General features: G+C 48.5%; 3 protein-coding genes across 7 annotated transcripts in view; all 3 read left to right on the forward strand.

Moving 5' to 3' along the window:
• Positions 1 to 521: 521 nt before the first annotated feature.
• Positions 522 to 12246, forward strand: TXNDC12 (thioredoxin domain containing 12). The gene is made up of 7 exons (XM_087733006.1): positions 522 to 774; positions 2947 to 3007; positions 9343 to 9395; positions 10084 to 10157; positions 10704 to 10773; positions 10863 to 10946; positions 11393 to 12246. Exons 1-7 carry the CDS (start codon positions 684 to 686, stop codon positions 11470 to 11472), a joined length of 513 nt encoding a protein of 170 aa, XP_087589132.1. The 5' UTR covers positions 522 to 683; the 3' UTR covers positions 11473 to 12246.
• KTI12 (KTI12 chromatin associated homolog) lies at positions 4360 to 6885 on the forward strand. The gene has a single exon (XM_087733005.1). The coding sequence runs from the start codon at positions 5376 to 5378 to the stop codon at positions 6096 to 6098; it is 723 nt and encodes a 240-aa protein (XP_087589131.1). The 5' UTR covers positions 4360 to 5375; the 3' UTR covers positions 6099 to 6885.
• Positions 12247 to 19800: 7554 nt separating the features above from the next.
• RAB3B (RAB3B, member RAS oncogene family) overlaps positions 19801 to 20869 on the forward strand; it is a 59659-nt gene continuing 58590 nt past the window's right edge. For 2 of the 5 annotated variants that reach the window (XR_015699039.1, XM_087733463.1), the window contains exon 1: positions 19885 to 19930. The gene's annotated coding sequence lies outside the window, so the exon portion shown is untranslated. Of the gene's footprint in view, positions 19931 to 19977; positions 20371 to 20869 lie in introns of those variants that run through there. The other 3 variants (XM_087733464.1, XM_087733466.1, XM_087733465.1) reach the window with 2 other exon arrangements.

The following is a 20869-nucleotide window of genomic DNA, read 5'->3' on the forward strand; positions in this document are numbered from 1 at the left end:
GTACATTTGCATAGCAGCCGGGGCGAGGGCGCGGGGAGGTGTGCGCGCGGCGCGCGATGCCTCCTGGGAGTTGTAGTCTCCGGGGGCCGGCCGGGACCGGCGCCCCGGGGCAGGGACCGGCGCCGGGTAACCCAAACCCGGGACGCGGCGGCCCCAAACGTGTCACCAGGCGCGCCCTCCCCCTTAACGAACCCTCCTTCATACGAGTGCTTGCGCTCGGTTTCACCTTCCCAAACAGCTGGGCAACTCTTGAGAGCACCGGGACAAAAGGGTTTATATGGGAGGAGAAAATAAAGCCGGAACCCACCCGCCGCTGCCTGCTCCCGCCGCCGTAACTCTCGATTTTGTGCAGGGGAGTAACCAGGGGCTTGGGGACCCGGTGCTCCTGCCCCGGAGGCCTCGGCTGCCTGCACGGAGCCCAGCTCCTCTGATCGAGAGGGAACGAGCTGACCCCCCCCCCGAGAGAAGTCCCCACAGCCGCCCCTTCCCTCCCAGCCTCCCCCGGCGCCTCCGAGCCCAGAGGTGAGGGCGGCGCACCGCCCACATCCGCCGCACATCACTTCCTGGGCTTTAAAAAGGGGGAAAAAAAGAGGAAAAAAAAAAAATCACCCAAGCTGGTCCGCGTCCTGTCTCGGAGATTTAGGGGCCGTACCCGGGGTGCCGCTGCTGCCCGCGCCGACACCATGAAGGCTCAGCCCGCGGCAGCCTCCATCTTCTGCCTGTGCCTGGTGCTGGCGGCCTCCGCAGCCTCCGCCGCGGAAGGGCTCGGAAAGGGTCAGGCAAACGTTTTCTTCGGGCTTTCCGCTCAACTTTTGCCGTTGCCGTGAATGGGTGCGCCGGGGCCGGGCCGGTTCCCACAGCCCGCGGCGGCGAGGGGGGCGCGGGGGCGGGGGGAGGCCGGCCCGGCCTGGCCCGGCGCCGCCGCCGCGGCTTAGAGGGTCGCCGCCTTTTGGCTGTAAAGATGAGGGGGTCCTTCAGCGATCTTTGCCGTCGTGGTTCTGTTGCGGCTCAGCCCCGAAGATTTTCCCTTTCCAGGGGCCCCGCTTTTACGTGGCGAAGGCCGGGGGGGGGGGGGGGGCGCAGCCCCTCCGTGCCCCCCGCCCTGCCCGCTGCTGCGGTGCCCCGTCAGCCCTGCCCAGCCTCTGCCGGCCCCTTCTGCTGGCTCCTGGCAGGCGATGAATGGCCCTTCCCCCCCGCCCTCGCCTTCCCTTTTCCTTCGTGACCGCTCCTCACCTCTCCTCTGGCTCTCCTGGTGCAATTGCCATGTCTAATAGCTGGTTCGGTCAGGGCGCGCCGGAGCCCTGAGCTTCGCCCCAGGTGGTGGCTTTAGCCTGTCCTACAGGTAAACCTCTTCAAGGCTGGTAGCAACACAGCTTGATCAATGACAGCAAAGCTTTGCGGTGTGGATCCCAGTCATTCCCCTTTTGTTTTACAGTTAATTCCTCAGATGACTTTCGTTCAGAAGAAACACTCCGTAATATGTTGTGTAATGCTTTTAAAAACATACTGAAGCTCACCACAAAAGTGCGTTTTAGTTTTAAAAAAAAAGCTTTCAAAAACCGTTTCCTAGCTAGAACAATAAAAGGTTTTCTCTGTTTTAACATGTTGACCTTTGAATGAAAAGGCTGACGTGTCAATATCCTGAACAGACATGACTTCTGCTAACCCAAGTGATTTTTGCTCTGCCGCATTCAGCTGGTACAAACGTGGCCTTGTGTCTGAAGCTGCCTCCGCAGCTGGTACGTGTGTGTGATTGGACGTGGACAGGGCATCCCCACCTTACTGCTAGCACAACTAAATATTTGATGGGTTGCGTCATATGTGTTCACAGGTGTTCATATCAGGAGAGAAGATAAGGTAATAAAAATACTGTGCCAACTGTTCAAACCTCACAGATGGTGAACTAGGGTGCCACGAGGTTTTGCTGACCCTGTTCTTGGCTTTCTCCAGCTTCTTTGCCATAGTTGTCTACTGGACACAATGTCCACTCTCCCCTGTGTCAGCACTGGGCAGCCTGTGGCTCCTGACCCCTGTGTAGCTCCCGAAATCTGCCCCCCTCAGCACCCTGGGCACTGGGGGTTGTTGACTAATCCAAACCCTCAGCATTGGGAAGGTGCAAGCCGAGGCCGATGTTTGGTCATCCAGCAGAGCCCTGTGTTGCTGGAGCAATGAGACTTCTTAGGAGGTCTTCCAAGGGAGATCCCCTATGAACAGGTCCTGAATCTCCTTCATGTCAGCTCTCCGCGTGGCTCTCAGCCATGTCAGGGTAGTGCTGCATTGGCTACAGGGTCCAAAGAAAAAAGGCAGCCTGTGCTTTGCAGTTGTTAAACGTACGCTCGCTCGCTCTTACCTCAACTGACATAACAAGACTTGTTACCTGGGTATGGGATAAAATATTTCCTGCATTGTTCAGCCACTGTAACATTCAGAAACCTGTGTAATGGCGTTCTTTCTTACTCTTCGATGCTAATTATCATCAGCAGTAATACTCAGCATAATAGTTTTAGGGCAATTAATGATCATATGCTGCTCTAGGAATCTTTTAAGTTTTGCATTAGTTCACATCCAGTGGGATTTAGGAAGCCAAACGCTGATGTGTTTAATTTGTCACCAATCAGTTAATAAACGTTCACAGATTGAAAAAGCATGGGGAATAATGAGAAGGCCCTTCAATTTTAATCTCTGTTTGGGGGATTTTGGTGTCATTTGCATATAGATAAAATATTTATGAGTGTGGTATGTTTTTGTTAATTAATTTCAATGGGATTCCTCATAAGACTATGTAGGTTGTAAGTATTTGCAGAAGTCTTTCCAGGACTGGGATTATAGTTGCTTTAAAAAAAGAATATAAAATAAGTTGAAAATATTCTTAAGGGTCGGACTGTTTTCATCAGTTAGTTGGCATGTTAAATTATGCAGCATTTATAAACCTTTTCTCTCTGGCAGGCTTTGGAGATCATATTCATTGGAGAACACTAGAAGATGGGAAGAAAGAGGCAGCAGCCAGGTATGTTACCTAGCTTTAAAGACAGAAAACTGTGTTTAAAAACATTCACAAAGATTCTGTATCGATCCTAAACTTAACCACAGAAAACAGTAATTAACAAACATGAAGGTGGTTTAGGAGACTGTTCAGATCCCTATAGCTCATTAGCGAGAAAACACAGCATTTTGTTAACTTTGCTGACGTTCCACCTAGGTTTAATGATTGAAGGTCTGGCATGTCTTCAAAGTAAGAAGAAAATATTTTTTTCAGTATTTATCATAGTAAAGAAAGATATGGATCTCAAACCCACTAACACGTGTTTAAGTAGTACTCGGTCCCCTCGAACTCAGCAGGGCTAACAGCTTCCGTAAAATTTGATGTGTCTGCATAGATGAGGCCTCAGTGTGAGATGAGAGAATTATTTTGTTACCATCGGCAGAAAAGGTCTGAAAGTTTTAAACTGTAGTGAGCTGGTAAGTTGTTGAAGTAGAACCTTTTCTGGGTTAGGCTTAAACTCTAAAAAGAACACTGTCTCTATGAAAAGGTAAAAAATGACATTTTGACACATTTTTTCTCAGAATTTCTTCTTAAAATTTTTCTTTTAAAATTCTTGTTTCTTGTTAAAATGTAAGAAGGAGAATTGTATGCTTGTAAATTCTACTTGTACGTTTAAATTTATAATCTAGATCTGACAATGCTGACATAAGTGGAAATTCATTATACCTTCCAGGTTTGCTGTTTAATGGAATTTTGCTCTCAGACTGATCCATCTGGCGAGTTCCACTCAGCATACAAGGTCTAGTGTAGACACCAAATTAACCCAGATGGTACAGTTCAGAAGTTCTACAAGTGTTTATAATTGGATATTTTAGCACTTATTTGATATACCCGTAGAAAAAAAAATAGACAATTTCAGTATTTGCAGGAATAATTGTAGCATTGCTTTGCAATGAAGCAGAGGAAGCTTTAAAATGAGACACGAGGACGGAGGGAGGGCGAGCTCTCAGGTTTAGGCAGGATGAGTGTTTCAGCTCAGAAACAGCCCCAGAGCGAGGGGCAGGTGTAATGCACGCTCTCTCCTTTTGTTGCCAAAAGCACAGACCTGCTCACCGATTTGAGTTCAGCAGCGTTTGAGTGTTAGTGAAGGATGGGGAGAAACCAACAACAATGACAAGAAAAAGATAAGCAAACCTAAAAAGCGTATTTTTGTGCTGACCTTAGGTCAGGAGGTGAAAAATTGTACGAAATTATCTGTTCTGCAGCAAGTGAGATGCATCAGAGCCAGTGGTCTAGGAGGTTTCAGGACTTTAAATCGGTTTCAGTTCTGGAAACAGTACAATCTGGATGTGTCCGAGGTGGTGGAGACGTTTGATTTGGAGCTCCCTCTAGGCGAGGGCGGGGATCCGGTGTGCGTACGGTGACCGCGTGTCTGGTTCTCGGGGGCGCCCACAGTGCGGTCGCGCTTTTGAACGGGACGCCCCGCGGGACGGTGCCCCTGTGCCAGACGAGCCCTGCGGCGAGGGCCTTCCCCGCGCCCCCCGGCCGCCAGCCGCCCTTGGGGCCGTCGGAGGCGCTCGCCGTCGGGGTGCGCGGCGGCGGCTGCGGGGAGCCCCTGCGCTGCGCGCTGCCCCGAGCCCGGGAAGGAGCGGAGGGCCCGGCGGGGGGGTTCCAGGCCAGCCCCGAGCCCGGGAAGGAGCGGAGGGCCCGGCGGGGGCGGTTCCAGGCCAGCCCCGAGCCCGGGAAGGAGCGGAGGGCCCGGCGGGGGCGGTTCCAGGCCAGCCCCGAGCCCGGGAAGGAGCGGAGGGCCCGGCGGGGGCGGTTCCAGGCCAGCCCCGAGCCCGGGAAGGAGCGGAGGGCCCGGCGGGGGCGGTTCCAGGCCAGCCCCGAGCCCGGGAAGGAGCGGAGGGCCCGGCGGGGGCGGTTCCAGGCCAGCCCCGAGCCCGGGAAGGAGCGGAGGGCCCGGCGGGGGGGTTCCAGGCCAGCCCCGAGCCCGGGAAGGAGCGGAGGGCCCGGCGGGGGCGGTTCCAGGCCAGCCCCGAGCCCGGGAAGGAGCGGAGGGCCCGGCGGGGGCGGTTCCAGGCCAGCCCCGAGCCCGGGAAGGAGCGGAGGGCCCGGCGGGGGCGGTTCCAGGCCAGCCCCGAGCCCGGGAAGGAGCGGAGGGCCCGGCGGGGGCGGTTCCAGGCCAGCCCCGAGCCCGGGAAGGAGCGGAGGGCCCGGCGGGGGGGTTCCAGGCCAGCCCGCGGCTGAGCGGGGCCTCAGGCCACGGCGGATCCGTCGCAGGCCGCGGTTGCCCGGGCGACCGCGGGGCGGGGCTGCGAGCGACCCGAGCGGAAGCAGTCGCCGTCGCCGTCCGGGTCAGGATGGCGGCGGGGCGGGCGCGGGGGGGAGGATGCCGCTGGTGGTGCTGTGCGGGCGGCCGCGCAGCGGCAAGAGCCGGCGGGCCGCCGAGCTGCGGGAGGCGCTGGGCGGGCCGGAGCGGCAGGCGCACGTCGTGGCCGAGGCGGAGGGCGGCCGGGCGGCGCTGCGGGCCGAGGTGGAGCGGCGGCTGAGCCGGCGGGACGTGGTGATCGTGGACGCGGGCAACGAGCTGCGGAGCATCCGCTACGAGCTGTACTGCGCGGCGCGGCAGGCGGGCACGGCGCGCTGCCTCCTGCACTGCGCGGGCGGCCCGGGCGGCCCCGACGAGCCGCCCTTCGAGGCCCCCGACCCGCGCAACCGCTGGGACCGGCCGCTCTTCACGGTGCACGGGGAGGAGCCGCTGCCGCTGGCCGCCATCCGCGCCGCCCTCTTTGAGAGCGCTCCGCCGCCGCCGCACCGCGCCACCCGCACCCAGCCCCTGCAGTCCAGCAGCTTCCTCCACCAGCTCGACCGCGTCACCCAGGAGGTGCTGGCCGCCGTCATGGCCGCCCAGAGGAGCGGGGCGCAGCCCGGGGAGGTGGTCCGCGTCCCCGGCGTCGCCGAAGGGCTGGTGCTGAACCGGCCCGTGAGCATGGCCGAGCTGAGCCGCCTGCGGAGGCAGTTCATCAGCTACACCAAGATGCAGCCCAGTGACGAAAACTTGCCCCAACTGGCCAGCATGTTCCTGCAGTACCTGAGCCGCAGCATCCAGTGAACCCTGTCGCCTGTGCCACGCACGGCAGTGGCCGCGGTCTGGTCCCAAAGTCCTTGCAACAGTAAGAATGTGCCTTCCAGCCACAGAGCCTGCGGAGCTTGGGTCCCACCTGTCATGTACGAGATCACAGAATCATAAAATATCTCAAGTTGGAAGGGACCCATAAGGATCATCAGTCCAGCGCGTGTGGCAACAGCAGCTTTGGGAAGATGGATGCCATGTCCCTGCAGCAGCTGAGCAAGCTGTATTGCTAAGAGGATCTGTAGGGATGCTGTTCCCCCGCCTGCATATTTTCCCCGCTTGCACCTTTCAAAAAGGAGAGGTACTGTTGCATCCCCAGGCAAGTGAAGTCTCCTATGGAGACCTAAACCCCAGTAATCAAATAGTGTCTGAACATGAAAACACAAAAGGTGGTGACCGTAGGGAAAACTTTTCGCCTCCACGTTGGCATGTGTATGTTTTGAATAAGAAGATTGTTTTTCCAAGGCTGTTTCCAGATAATGTCAAATTGCAGAAGAGACTTTGGGTCCAGAACTGAAACAGGCTGTATTTTTAGGATGTGACTCTCTCAAAAAAATCCTGCTGAACCCAAGGGATAGATTTGCAAACTAAACTGTGCAACAGAAGGGTGCTGGCTTAGCAAACTCAAACCTCTCTGTTTCAGGTTTAACAATAAAATGTGTGCCTTAAATGGAGTAAAGTCTTCATTTACCTGCAGGACTATTTTATTGAAATAACTTGCTGTGTCTTTTCTGTGTAAGGTCATCATTAAACACCTTTAAAAACACTAATTGTTTAAGAATGAGTGCTCTCATAGGAAAAATTAGCTAAAATGACAGCATCTGTTCTGGGAGAAACTCCCATAAGTGTGTACCACCTGTGATGGGTAACTTAGTTCTGTGCTTAGTTTCAACTAATTTCAGTCTTTGCTGTACCACCTAGGTAGTTTATATAAACTTTGCATTTTCTGGTGGATGCTTCATCCCTCGTTTTAATAAATTGTGGCTTTTGGTTTTAATTGTACATGTAGTGCTACCTGGGAGGAAATGGCAAAGTGGGGCAGGCAGGGTTACTTCAATTACAGTGGCTGTTTATCTGACATACTGGCTGCTAGGTGGACTTATGCATTGCAGAATGGAGAAATGACTACAAAAATGTTTTGATGTAAATTTACAAGTTTATTTTCCCAGTCAAAGTAAAGAGAATAAAGGTGAGAAAACACATTCAGTATCTCTAAAACTTCTGTGAGTTCTCACTGGCCAAGAGTTGGTATTTCAGGACTGCGAGCACTTCCATTTAAAATCTGCTTTGAAAATCTCTCTTAACTTAAAAAAAAAAGTATGTTGCAGTACTGATTACCAGATGATTGAACTCTTCTGATGTGAAGCACTGATCCTTGATGATGAGAACAATGTGTTTTTTCCAGACATAAAGCAGCCTCTCTTCAAGAAAGAGGCAAAATCATGTTGGGCTGTACGGAAACAATGAAAAAATAAGTGCTTTCGTCATCAGGGAGAGGACGCTGATGCAATATAAGCTTTACTAGGGAAATGTGTATTCTTGCTCCTTAATGCAAACAGTCCTGTGTAAAGATGGTAACATATTGGTTAGTTATAAATGGCAGACTTCTGTTTGAACTACTCTAAATGTTAATTGCTTCCTCTCCACCCTTTCCTGGTTCTGAAGGCCAAAACTGAATGCTGCTAAGTAGAGATTTCCTTTCATATCTATCTACAGCTAAAGAAAAACTTGTACTTGAGTTCTGCTAGTAATTAACTTAGTTGCTGTCATGTGCAAAGGTGTTTGTAATTTCTCTGTTTGTGAGAAATTCACTTTGTTTTTAACCCTCAAGAGTTTACAATAGCAGAAAGCTTTAACTTTGCTTTGCTTGGCATATCCTGAAAGAAGTATCCATGTGGTATGTTCTCTGTGTGTCTTTCTTGGTTCGTTCTTTTCCTTCACTGAGTTTTAGGCTGTTCTTACTGTTCCAGAAGCTGTATCCTTATTACCAGCTTCCCTTGGGTACTCTTCCATAGCTTAAGGGGTTTATTGGTAAGAGAAAAGGGTTGAGACACCCAATTCTTGTTCTTAGTCTTTCTTAGTTTATTGCCCTAGTCGGCTTTCACCAGTTCAACTGTTGGATGGTAGAAACAATGAAAGTGCTAGTAAGGACTTCCACATGCAGAAAGTGTGGAGGTAAGTGTTGTACTACCTGGGTGTGCTCAATAGCAACGGAAGTCACCTGTAGTTGTATCACTTTTCTTGTTAGAAAGGTAAAATTGATGCAAAATAGTTAGGAGCAGTGAAGTGGTGGATTAATTGGATCACCAGCACTAACATCAGGAAATACGTGAAACTTGTAGTGTCTTTAAGGCCTCTCTGACTAATTGCATAATGCAGCCTGAATATATTACAAAGGAGCTTAGAGAAATGGAACTTGGTAAGCTTGACTTTGTCAGAAGGTAAAATGCTAAAGGGATTTTTGAAGAACAAGATTAACTAAAACATACCTCAGGGTGATGGAAACTTAACCTCTGAGTAGTATAGGTAGTAAAGGTCAAGTGAATTACTTGGGAAGAGAGAGAGAATAATAAAGAATAACTTTCTTTGGTCCTTTTGCATTGCACTTTATTTAGGCTGCAGTTCCACGCAGCCCCCCCGCCCCTCAGTCCTGGCACTTGTCACATTTGTCACAGATTTGTTTCAGCATACCAACGTGTAGGAAACTAGCCTGGCAGCCAGAGGGTTTACTAGATTACTGTGTTTGATTATTGCTCAGTGGAGGGTCTTAGTCACAGGAGGTGACTGAAACATACAGACTGTACTGAGGAGAGGGATGGATGGATGACTGTCATCCACTGGATTGCCTTAAGCAGCCACAGAAATCCATCCTGAGATCTCTCAAGCAGCTGGTGTCACTAACCACTTCCAGTAAAAAAATGCATGACCAGTTGTGTATCTGAGCAAATCTAAACTAGTAAGAGCAAACCTTCCAAAGAGAAAGTCTCCTCCTCTACAGGAGCAGTTACTGGATGGCAGTTATAATAAATTATTACTATACATGTTTTAAGATTGGGAAAACTTCTTGCTAGACAACCTTAAAGCACAGCAGAATCTCTTTACATCTCTCTCATTTTCCGTTACATTTAGCCTTTGTAGAAGTCTTGACTGTTAAAATGTACACGTACTAGAATTTGGCTTCTGTAAGCTTTCTTTGACAATTTTCTTTCTTATTTTTTTTTAGTGGTTTGCCTCTTATGGTTATCATCCACAAGTCTTGGTGTGGAGCTTGCAAAGGTTTGTGTATTTAATACTAGAGCTCACTGAAATTTCTAATGAACTTTTGTATACAAATCACATAACCATGAGGAACATGAACTTCACATTCAAAATGTAGCTAATGGTATAATATCGAACCACTTTACCTGTTAGCACTGCCAAAAGCCAGCCACGCCTAAATGCCAGCAAACAGCTGTAATGCTGCACGTCTGTAGTGGCTGCAATTTCTCCTGCACTTGGCTATAAAATTGGAACAGAATGATCTTCAAGAATTAAGTGTAAATTGCCTTACTTGCAGCTGGTGGTTCTTCAAAGGTGGGGCTTTGTCTCTTTCAGTATCACAAACAAACAAGCTGGCCATAATGGCTAAGCTTAAAGGATGAGCTGGTTGAGTGAGAACTGGTGGTTTACAGCAAGCTTTTTGCTTCTGTTCCATTGGTTCAAATATCACTGCATACGTTTGTTGGCCAGGCTTCATCATATGGCTGCCCAGCAAGGATTGCTTCAGTTACCTGCTGTTCTGAGCCTGGCTTGAACAGTTTGATACATATATGCCATTTACTCACTGCTTATTGAAAAGTACCAGCTCTCCAGAGGGAGGAATGAAGTCAAGATTTTGGTGCCGACCTGAAAACCTGAAATCTTTTTCACTGTTTTTACGTATCTCTTCTTTTTCTTTTTTTTTTTCTTCCCCTCCCTTAATTAGCTTTAAAGCCAAAGTTTGCTGAATCCAAGGAGATCTCTGAACTTGCCCATAATTTTGTTATGGTCAACCTTGAGGTATGCTGCCCTCTGATTTGTATCCATGTTACTGTCTAGTAATTAAGCATTTCAAATCCTACTTAACTGGTTGCATCCTGTTTTGTGTACATCCTAAATCATGCGCTCCTGAATAGGTATTCAGGATTGACTGATATAGCTGATTGTTCTAAAAAGAATTTTCTTCAGTCTGGTTATTTTAATTGTGTTTATAAACCTGGCTCTCTGCCATTGTCTCTTTAACAATTTGTACCTTCTGTCGTTCTGCTGCTGCAATAATAAGGGAATTTGTATTCATTCTCTCATGATATATCAAACATTCCTACACCAAAGTGAAGCATTTAATATGATTATTTAATATGATTATTTTCACAAATGATACTTGTTTAGGTAAATATAACTTTCTTTCCTTTGAAAGTGGAAGATACTGCAGTTACCTAGTGTCTGTTCAAGATGTAAATTGCTCAGGATAAATGGAATCTGAAGGCAATAGCTTGTTTCTTTGAGTGCTGTGTTTTGTTAGATACCTTGCTAACATGTTCCCTCTCTTCTATCTTGCTTTGGTAGGATGATGAAGAGCCAAAGGATGAAGCCTTTAGTCCTGATGGAGGTTATATTCCCAGAATCCTTTTCATGGGTAGGACATCCACAGCTGTTGTATCTACTCACAGGACTGTGTTCTTATTGTTACCACTTAAATTTCCTGTTTGATTTCTTTTTTCATAGACCCCAGTGGAAAAGTCCACCCAGAAATCATAAATGAGAAAGGAAACCCCAGCTACAAGTATTTCTATACCAATGCTGATCAAGGTATGTGCAAAGTAGTTCGAAGTGCATTTTTAGTGAGATGAAACTCTGGGTGTGTCCTGAGTGAAGGTCACACCTTCACTTTTGAGTGGAGAAGAATGATGATACTTTACAGCACAACTGGGAGCTGTTAGATACGTGTGTGAGTGGCTCTTTTATGCCTTGAGGAACCATGCTCAGAATCACGATTCACTTTAATACCTACTATAACGTCTATAGGACCTGAATTTTGTCTCCAGTTGTGGTATGGAAAATCAAGCAATTTGCATGATCCAGCTACAAATAGTTGGGAAAAGGGCACAAGACTGTTGTGGGTTTTTTTTCCCCACAGGTTAATTTGTAGACCTATATTCTGTAACTGTGTTATTTTAAAACACTTTCATTACCAGGACACCTTGATGTTTTCATCTTGAGATTAACAGTTGCTGTCTCTCTGTCTAACCTTTCAGTTGTCCAAGGGATGAAGGAGGCCCAGGAGAAGCTAACAGGTGATGCTTTCAAACAAAAACACCTGGGAGATGAACTATAATGAATACACTGAATGATGCTTTTCCATCACTTCAAAACTCTAAAAGGAAATGATTAAACAGACAAGAATGTAGATGCACTGGAGGGACATAATTCTCCTGTCAACAGTGTTAGGTTAAACCCTGTTTGGAGTTCACACACATACATCAGTTACAGTGTTATCTCCTCCTCTGCCTGGCAGTTTGTCCTGTAATGATTATTTGCAACTAGGTAATGTGCAAACACATCAGTTTGTGTGTTTGAGCAGCCACTAATATTTGATGTGAAAAGGGAAGCGTGTAGGGCAAAACATTATTTGAGGACAAACAGTGTGATTGGAATAACTAGAAATAGCCAACATTTTGACACTTAATCAGGGTTGGATCCCTCTTTTCTCACTGGTATTACGTGATCCCATTGTTTTTACTGGGGATTCCTATGAATGGGGCATGTTCCTTGGCCAGGTGTTTTCTAGACATCCCAAACCATGAATTCTGCCACTAAGCCAAGTAGAATAAATTCCATGAATGTCCAAGTAGCATGTGAAATTATTAGTGTGTGCAAACACATTTTTGTGTAAAATTGTGTGTGATTCATCTTTATTTGCCTTTGGGCAGAAATTTAACTTTCTCCTTGTGCACTCACCTTTTGATTGTTTCATCAAGTGAGGGTGGGTTATGTTGAAGCTTTACGGGGGTTCCCCTTTTATTCTTTGAATGTTTTTTGGCGAATGCCTTGCCATCACATTGTACTGTATTTTTGTACCAGGGTGAAAATTAAACCTTTTTAAACATAAGCATGTAGACAGTGTTTTGTGGTAAAGGGCATAGCTTTCCATTCTTAAGGATGGGGGAATATATTTTTGTTTATGTTTCAGTGGTTATTAATGTTGAATGTCACAGCTGAAGAAGGTTTTTCCTTTTTATAATTAAAAAGCAATGGTTGCTTTTCATGTAGTTATAATTCAGCCATTCTTACACTATCTGTACTGTTGAGGGCAGGGTAATACCTGGTGTTTATCTACTGGAGCTGAAAAGAAAAATAGAGGGGAAAAAAATCACCACTCTAGGTCTGCTGGTAACGCTTTTCCTAATGCAGCCCAGGATGCTGTTGGCCGCCTTTGCCACAAGGGCGCATTGCTGGTTCATGGTCAACTTGTTCTCCACCTGGACTTCCACGTCCTCCTCTGCAAAGCTGCTTTCCAGCCTGTCAGCCCCCAGCCCGTACTGGTGCACAGGTTATTCCTCCCCAGATGAAGGACTTTGCATTTCCCTTTGTTGAACTTCCTGACCACCCTCTCTGCCCATTTTTCCAGCCTGTTGAGGTCCTTCTGAATGGCAGCACAACCATCTGGTTATCAACTGCTCCCCTCCGTTTTGTATCATCTGCCAGTTTGCTGAGGGTGGACTCTGTCTGTTCATGCAGGTTGTTAATGAAGATGTTAAAGTATCGACCCCAGGGGTACTCCACTAGTGACTAGCTGCTTTCAGCCCAGCGGTTCTGCCAGTTTTCTGTCCACCTCACTGCCCATTTATTTAGGTTGTACCTCATCAGTTTGTCTATGAGGATGCTATTTGAGACAGTGTTGAAAGCCTTAGTAAAGTCAAAACCATGCCTACTGCTCTCCCCTCGTCCACCAAACTAGTCATCTAAAGGAAAAAATCCTATCCAAAAGGCACTTGCCATAAGTTCCTCTAACAAGCGCAGAGAGATAATTTTCTACAGATAATTTTTGAAGAGCTATCTGAGGACATCATTAGTTGGGGAAAATTGTTGTATACAATAAACCTAACTTGTCTACTGAGTCCATTTTTACTGTTCAGTAGCGTAATGAATTTTACTTTCCCAACCAGTCTGCCTTTAAGGGATTTTAGACACCAAAACTCAATTGGGCACTAAAAGACAAGGACTCAGTAGAAATAATGGGATTATTGCTCATTACAATTACCCTGCTCAGCTACTAAAAGTTATTCTACAGGTTTTATCCTCTGCTTCTCTTGCAAATTGTCTAATAAATTAACCATGAAATTTAACTCGGCAACTATTCTCAAGTTGTATCAGCCTTCAAAGTAAATAATTCTATGTAAGACCTGAAAAAGGATTTGTGTTTTGCAAAACTGTCTTTTTTTCCCCAGCTGTATCAGTTGACCTAATAAAAAATAGGTCCTGTCTGATGCTCCTTATTTAATTTATAGCCTTAGATTGACATGACTGTAAAAAGTCATTGATACTTTTTTTTTTACTTGCCACCAGGGGGAGGACTCTGCTCCTTCATCTGGGATATGATTCAACAAATAATAATTAAAAAAACAATCTCTGATGCAAAATAGCAGGGCGCACCTCTGCAATTTTCCAGGCATGCTTTCGCAGCAGCTCTGCCCTTATCTTGTCTCTGCAGTGAAATTATAGCCTTTGAGAGGTACGTCATTTGTCCCAAAGCCTCGCTTTGCAAAACGCTCTGATGTCAGAAGCAACACAGCCTCAAAGTAATTTTAAAAAGTCCTCTGTCTAGAGAGATTTCCCTTCATGACAGCTGCGGGAAGTGTGCTTCATCCTTTACATTTAAGACCATTCTGATTCAAAATGACTCTCCTTCACCTCTTCCCTTATGCATCTCCTCTCCTTCAGTGCTTTCTGCCTTCCAGACTTGCTGCTTCTGAAGGAAAAATACTCCATAGTCTTTTTTCCTCTGTTATGTGGCTGCCTCCTTCCTTTCTGATCCTTTCTACCCTTTCTATGTTCAGACTTGGTGAGCTGGTGCTGCTTCCCCACCTTCCCTTCTAATTTGCTCTTTCCTAGACCATGCTTTTGTCCTCTGTAGCAAGATGGACCTTGGTACTTGCTACCCTGCTTGGCCTTTAGCTGGGGTCTCAGTAGACTATGACGTACGTGCTGCCACAGCTTGATTGCTAGGGACAGCTAGTTAACAAGTGCAAAAGCTGTTTCACATCTCTGGATTGCAGGATGAACTTACTTTTGATCCGTTACTTAAATATATTTCTACCTGTTAGTTTTATACCTGGACGTTTTAGTTGCTAACTCCTAATGCAGATTCTTTACACCCTTCTGCTTTTTAATCTAGATCGGGTAATAAATGCTGGTTAGCATTTTCTTCTCTGCAGTGGGATACATCTTGAACCTTCCATCCAACGGTTGCTTTATGTGTGTTGTGTAACTTTGTGCACGCAAGCAACTCCACAGGGTTTAAAGGAGCTGCTTACAGGTCAGCATTTGTTGTAGTTGTGTTTAAAGTTAATTATACATTGCAGCAGCTCAACAGTGCACAGTAACCAAGGCCTCAGATTAGTTTGCCCTCATCAGCTTTGTTTTGTGTGCTGCCCATCTGCATATGACTTGCAATAAACCTGCATACTTACATAACTTCTTTAGATGCATCCTAGAAATCCCCTTGGATTCTCAGCTTTTACTCCTTTTATGGTGATAACAAAACCCAAAGACACTTCAAAATTCTTAGTATAGTCCCAGGGAACTGCCAGGCCAAATCAATCTCATGTAAACAAACATGCTGTCAGCTCCCTTTCTCCCAGAAACAACCCACAGAGGAAAAAAAATCCAAAGTTAATTAAAGAGTGACGGGATTGCAGCTAGCCATCTGGCTGCCTGGGAGCAGAGGTTGTGGTGTGCACCTGGGGCTGAACGGGCTTTAAGGAAGCGTCAGCTAGACACTCAGGAAACCTTTCCTTTGCCATGCTTAGCAGCAGGGAACAAAAGTACAACAACCAAGAATGCCAGCATGGCCAGAGTGTCCCGTCTGTCATCCTGGCATGCTGAGTGTAGGAATCATCTACTTCAAATGCACTTTTGTCCCCATGGTTGTTTGTCTGCCATCATATCTAGCCTGTATCAAACTGCTAATGAGCTTCATTCATTGTCCGCACTTACAGCTTGTGCAATGACTAGCTCTGAAGTGAACTATTATTAAACCCGTATGAATGCATGGTCATATATCCTTGGAGGTGATGAAACTTTTCTTAACTTTTTGCAAGAGGAGATGCATTTGCATTTGTATTATGCTGTGATACTTATTTGTAGCTGACCCAGAATTATGCCTGATTGGGTTTGCCCAACCAGGAGAACCACTCCAGGGCTATTCCTTCACAACCGTGGCTATAGGTGGATGAAAAATTGAGACCTGAGGATGCAGAGTTAGAAAGCAATAAAGGTGGAATTACACCAAGCAGAACTCTATCCAGAGAGCAGGATAAAAAGGGGAACTTCACTGCAAGTTCATGCTCATCTCAAAGAAAGTAAAGCCAAAGGATGAAGTTTGTCTAAAAGGTTGCACCCCACTTCCAGACAGCTGTGTAAGTTGTCTTTGGGGCTAACTGGACAGGGGAGCTTGCTGCCTGGAGGGAACCAGGAGGGAATCATGAAGGTCTGTCAAATGGTAGAAGTCACTTTGTCTCAAAACTGTTTGGCATACTAACTCATTTCCCCTTTCTTCCTCCAAGAAACAGGTGCTGGTTTGTTAAGCAGTTTAATCAAATAAACTCAGTTTGCTTTTCCTTTCAAAGTTTGTCTAGCGTAAGGAGTGGCTGCATGCAGTTCCCAGGCCTGCCATTGTCCCGGGAGCACCACTCCTGCCAGAGGTGGTGATTCACTGTTGCACCGCCAGCCCAGTGCCACCACGTCAGCATGCCCCGAGGAGGAGGAATCTCCACTGACAACTTCCAGCCAGTTCCTGTGGCCTGTCACAGGCAGTGGGGACAGGTTCCGAGACTCGAGTGATCCTCTCCAGGCTGTGAGAAATGTCGTGGCACAATTTTGTAATGGCTAAATCTGCGGTAGGTTCCTTCGATTAGGGACCAAAAAAAAAAAAAAAAAAGAGACCCCAAGCTTCCCTGTTCATAACTATGCTGGAAGCAGGGACTGGCTGACCTGTGCTTACAGCGTTCCAAGTTCTGACTCAGAACAGCAAGAGAGGCTGTTACACACCACCCCGTGCTGGCACTCATCCCAGGATGGGGCAGAGCGGCCCATCAAGCAAGGTGCAGGGAACAGGCAGGGTACGTCCCAGGCATGGGATTACCGACTGGGTGGGTGCTGTAAAAACAATCGAGCATTTCTGAGCTGCTCTCATGTTCTTCTTTCCTCTGACCAGCACCAGTGTCTCCTCCTCCATTTCCCATGTCCCTGCCATGATGTGGGGGATGAAGGCGAGACAACTTCCCAGAGTTTACCCCATCTCAAAAGGGCATGATCCCGTTGCTGCCACTCCAAGCCAGGACAAGGGAGTGAAGGCCCACAGGAGTTGCCCGAGGAGCCAGGGCAGGGCTGAAGGGGCAGGACAGTCTGGACTGAATTTGGCTAAGGCTGTAGGTAACTGGTTGCTGGTTAGAGATTGTTTGTTGGTATATACTCATTTTTGGATCGTTTTGCACACGCACAGCATGGCATGGGTAAATTCGCACACGTCTTGGGGACACAGCATGGGGCATACATGCTGTTTATTCCACACTGAAGTGAAGAAGCGCCTGGGTGAGTGCTACCTATTCAAATAAGGAGGATTTTGTTTTCTCCTTGCGGTTGGCATGTTTTCATCTAGCTTCCCCGGACAACAGCTGGTAATGAACTGAAACTGCTGCTCTGTGTGCAAACTGTGCTTCTTTAGAATACAATTTTGTCTATGTATGCCCAATGCTTATCATGAGCTTAGACAATCAATCTTTTAAACTCAGGGCCATTAATATTACTATTTACAGCATCACACATAGCAGATCATCATCCTTGATTTAACTGCTGTGGTGCTGCTCTTGCTGTAGTAATAAATAAAGCAATAAATAAAGTACTGTTTTTAGCAAAGAGGGAACTGAAAAGATTAAAATTGTTTCCTTAGGTCAATTGTACTGTGTGAGGATGCAGTAACTTGAATTAGAAACGTTGGGAGAGTAGTAGGGTATGCATATTGTTCTTGATAAATGTGCTTGCGTGACTGCTGTGAGAAAGGCAGATAGATTCACGTGTCAGAAAATAAGATAAAGCATAACATCTGCTCTTCCCTTCCACCTCCGTGGGCTTGTGGGAGTTCTCTCCTGTTCCCTCATTTGGCCATCTATAAATCTAAAATAATACAGACCTCCCTTACTGGAAGTCGTGTAAGCAACTCATGACCATACAACGTTAAATCCTGGAAGGGAAGTGCACTAGGAGAGCTAACAATATTCACTCCATAAATAATAGAAACGTGGCTAAACAAAATGATAGACAGAAAGAAGCACTACAAATTCCCCTGTCTCCTAATTACCTGGGTGCATCCCTTCTTCCCTCAGTTAGCCCTGACTGAGAAAGGGCTTTTATAATGCTCCAGTGCAGCTGGATATAAACACTGGCATTTCAGGGATGGCGTGAAATCTGAAAATGCCTTTGGCAGTTAGGCTGAACAGTGGCTCTGTGCTTGTCATGGGATGTTAAATCAGACGATCACTAAGCAGCGATCACTAAGTGAGCCTAAGTTATAACATGCCCTTTGCCTCAAAGGTGTAAGGTATCTGCCTGTGACCACTTTCCTTCCATGTTGGCGCTTTATAGGGCTGTTGGCCCACACTGCTTTTCTAGATTGAGCATCAGTCAGCAGGCAGAGGGAAAAGCATTACCACCATCACCACAGACACTGTGTTGGGTAGAGTGGAAGTCAGGTTTTGGAACAGGCAGAAAACACATTTCCCAGAGCAACGAGAGGATTGCAAGGAGCTAAAAAGACTTTTGCAGTTGTCAAGCCTGTTAGGCTGTCTTTGAAATAACTATTGTAATGAGTCCGGGATTTTGTTATGATATCGATTATTTCAAGTTGCCTACACAAAGCTGGTACCTTGCTTAAGGCTTAAATCAGGGCCTGGCTTATATAACAGTAATTTTAGTTGGGGTCTTGATGGTAAATAAGCATTGTCATTCTAGATGAGGGTAGAAAATCACTCTGATGCTGGGTAGAATTGTCCCCTGGGCCACCTGGCAGATAGCTCTGACTTGAATAAAATGGAGAAGCTGTATGGTATCTCTGATCTGCAGCGAGGTGTTCCTCGAAGCTTCTCTGTAACTCTCCTGTGGTTGCTCCTAAAATGCAGACCTTGCCTATACACTAGTTATATAGCACTGCCACACTCTTTGGATTTCTACATTCTCACAGTACTGTTAACGAGTCAACTACCCTGGGGAAAATGTAGCAATAAAAGCAATTTACAGACTCCTTTAAAGTGGCTGAACTGTTACAAAGCTAAAACTTGTCCGAGGGCTGGTTGACCTACAAGCCAGTCCGACGATGGTTACTGAAGATCACCAGATGTGCAAAAAGCTTTTATAAGTAGACAAAGCAATCTCTGTCCTGTCTGGGCAGTGTCCAAGCTGAGCCAAAGTGCTGCACATCAAACAGAACGGCACACCACGATGAGACAGGGCAGGAAGGGAACGGTGCTCTGACGGACGCGGCAGGGTGCAGAGGCACCTGCACTCCCCAATTTTAGAGCCTTGAGTTCAGAAGTGGTCCCTGGAGGCTGCTTATCTAGTCAACGAGAGAAGATAGGAACTCTGCAACTCCGGTATCTTTAGTTGGCTCCTGCTCTGGCTCTCTGGCCTCCTGTCACAAAGAGCCACTTGATCGCAGCACCGATCAAGAACCTTGTCTTTGTGCTTAGGCACTCGCTTAAAGCCCAGCAGTGGGAAAACGCTGCCATCTTTGCTGGGTGTTTGGGAAGCACCTCATTAGTTATGTCAGAGACACGTTTAAAATGCCCATGATTTGGTTCACTTTCTCTAGGGGATCATCTCTGAAAGCTGTTTTGGTTTCCCAGCAAGGGATAGGCCACAATCAGGTCTCTGATTTTGAACTTGGGGTCTGTAGGATTTTAAAGCCAAGAGGGTCTGCTGTAACCACGTCATCAGACCTCCTTCAGACAAGCCATTTAGAGAGATCACAGCCGCTGCCTCGTTTGTTTCATCTTCTCACCAGCAGAGATGTAGTTCCCGATGCCACAGCCACCATCCCTAGGCTTCAGAGTTAACAGTTGTACTAAAGCGAATTCCAGAGTGCGCCAAGAAGGCGAGTTAGGGTCGCACCTGGGCCGGCGTTCCCTGCCACCGGCGCTCCAGGAACGCCTGAGGTGATTCACAGCCCCGGGAGCGGAGGAGCACCGGGCAAGGGCGGAGGGCGAGCACCTGGACGGGTTCCCCGGAGCGCTCGGGCCGCCTGCCTTCCTTTCTGCCGTCCGTCCACCGGCGGCTGCCGCCCGCTCCGTGCGGAGCGGCGCCGCGCACGGCTGGGAGCCCACCTCAGCCCCCGCCGGGGCTCCCGCCCCGCCGTTCCCAACCGGCCACCGCACCCCCGGCCCGCCGCGGCTCCGCCCCCGGGGCCGCCCCAGGTGCCGGCGGGGGGGCGGCTCCCGCCACGCGAGCAGCGGCCGCGGGACCCGCACGCCTCGGCTCGGCTCGGCTCGGCTCGGCTCGGCGCTGCCGCTCCTCCGCCTCAGGTAAGAGCCGCGGCCCTGCGGCGGGGGAAGGCTTCCTCCTGCGGCGGTGCGCGCCGTCGGGCGCAGCCTTCCCCGTCGAAAGTAACGGCGAGGGGGGACGGGCGGCGGGGCGTCGCCCCCCCTCCGGCTCCCGCTGCGGGGCGGGAACCGCGCTGCGCCTCGCCTCGCCTCGCCTCGCCTCGCGTCCCCGCCGGGCCCCAAAAACTCTTCCCGCCCTCTTCGGTCCCGAGCGTCGGGGTTGTCCCCGGGCTCCGCGGGACGGCGGCGGGCGGGCAGGGCCGGTGGCGGGAGGTGCCCGGCCCTGGAGGAGCCCTCCGCGGGGCGGGCCTCGGCTGCGGTGCCGGTGGGTGCCCGGCAGGCACCGGCTGGCGGGATGGGCGCTTTGTGCCCCTGAGGCGTGGTGTGAAAGGCAGACCTTCGGGAGCGACCGGGAGGAGAAGGTAACAGCGGTTACATCTCTAAAATAAATATTTATCAGCAATGAGAGGGGATATAATACTGCTTTATCTTTAAAATATCCTGAGCGAGGCGGGGGGGAGGCTGGAGACCGGGGCCTTCCCGGCTGTTTTCCAGCTGGTGTGTAACCTTTGTCAGTTCCTGTCACCCTGGGCAGTTGTTTTCTGCTCAGGGAGTTGCAGCGCTTAAAACCAAAAACTGTACAGCAGTAAAAGAAACGGCCGGGAAACACAGGATTTCGTTTTTGTTGCTGCTGCCCTTTGAAGGGGAGAGTCCTGGTGCTGCCGGACTGCGCGGCTTTGCTGCAGAACACCCACCCGCAGACCTGCTGTTTCGCCATACAGGTGGAAGATCGGACGTGCAGGCTGCGTGTACATTCATGCTGCCTTATAGCAGCAGGCAGTGAGCCCGTTTCATGAAGCCGAACAGATCAGTCATTCTAATTTAATTCATAAAAAGTATAAACTCTCTAATTTCTCTAGT

This window comes from Nipponia nippon, unplaced genomic scaffold (assembly GCF_047370975.1).
Source record: "Nipponia nippon isolate SJK-2023a ecotype South Korea unplaced genomic scaffold, ASM4737097v1 scaffold_5, whole genome shotgun sequence".
Lineage (NCBI taxonomy): Eukaryota > Metazoa > Chordata > Aves > Pelecaniformes > Threskiornithidae > Nipponia > Nipponia nippon.

Coding starts and splice junctions, on each gene's coding strand:
- TXNDC12 (XM_087733006.1), top strand. CDS start 684: ATGAAGGCTCAGCCCGCGGCAGCCTCCATCTTCTGCCTGTGCCTGGTG. Junction 3,008..9,342: donor AAGAAAGAGGCAGCAGCCAG/GTATGTTACCTA, acceptor ATTTTTTTTTAG/TGGTTTGCCTCTTATGGTTA. Junction 10,947..11,392: donor CTATACCAATGCTGATCAAG/GTATGTGCAAAG, acceptor CTAACCTTTCAG/TTGTCCAAGGGATGAAGGAG.
- KTI12 (XM_087733005.1), top strand. CDS start 5,376: ATGCCGCTGGTGGTGCTGTGCGGGCGGCCGCGCAGCGGCAAGAGCCGG.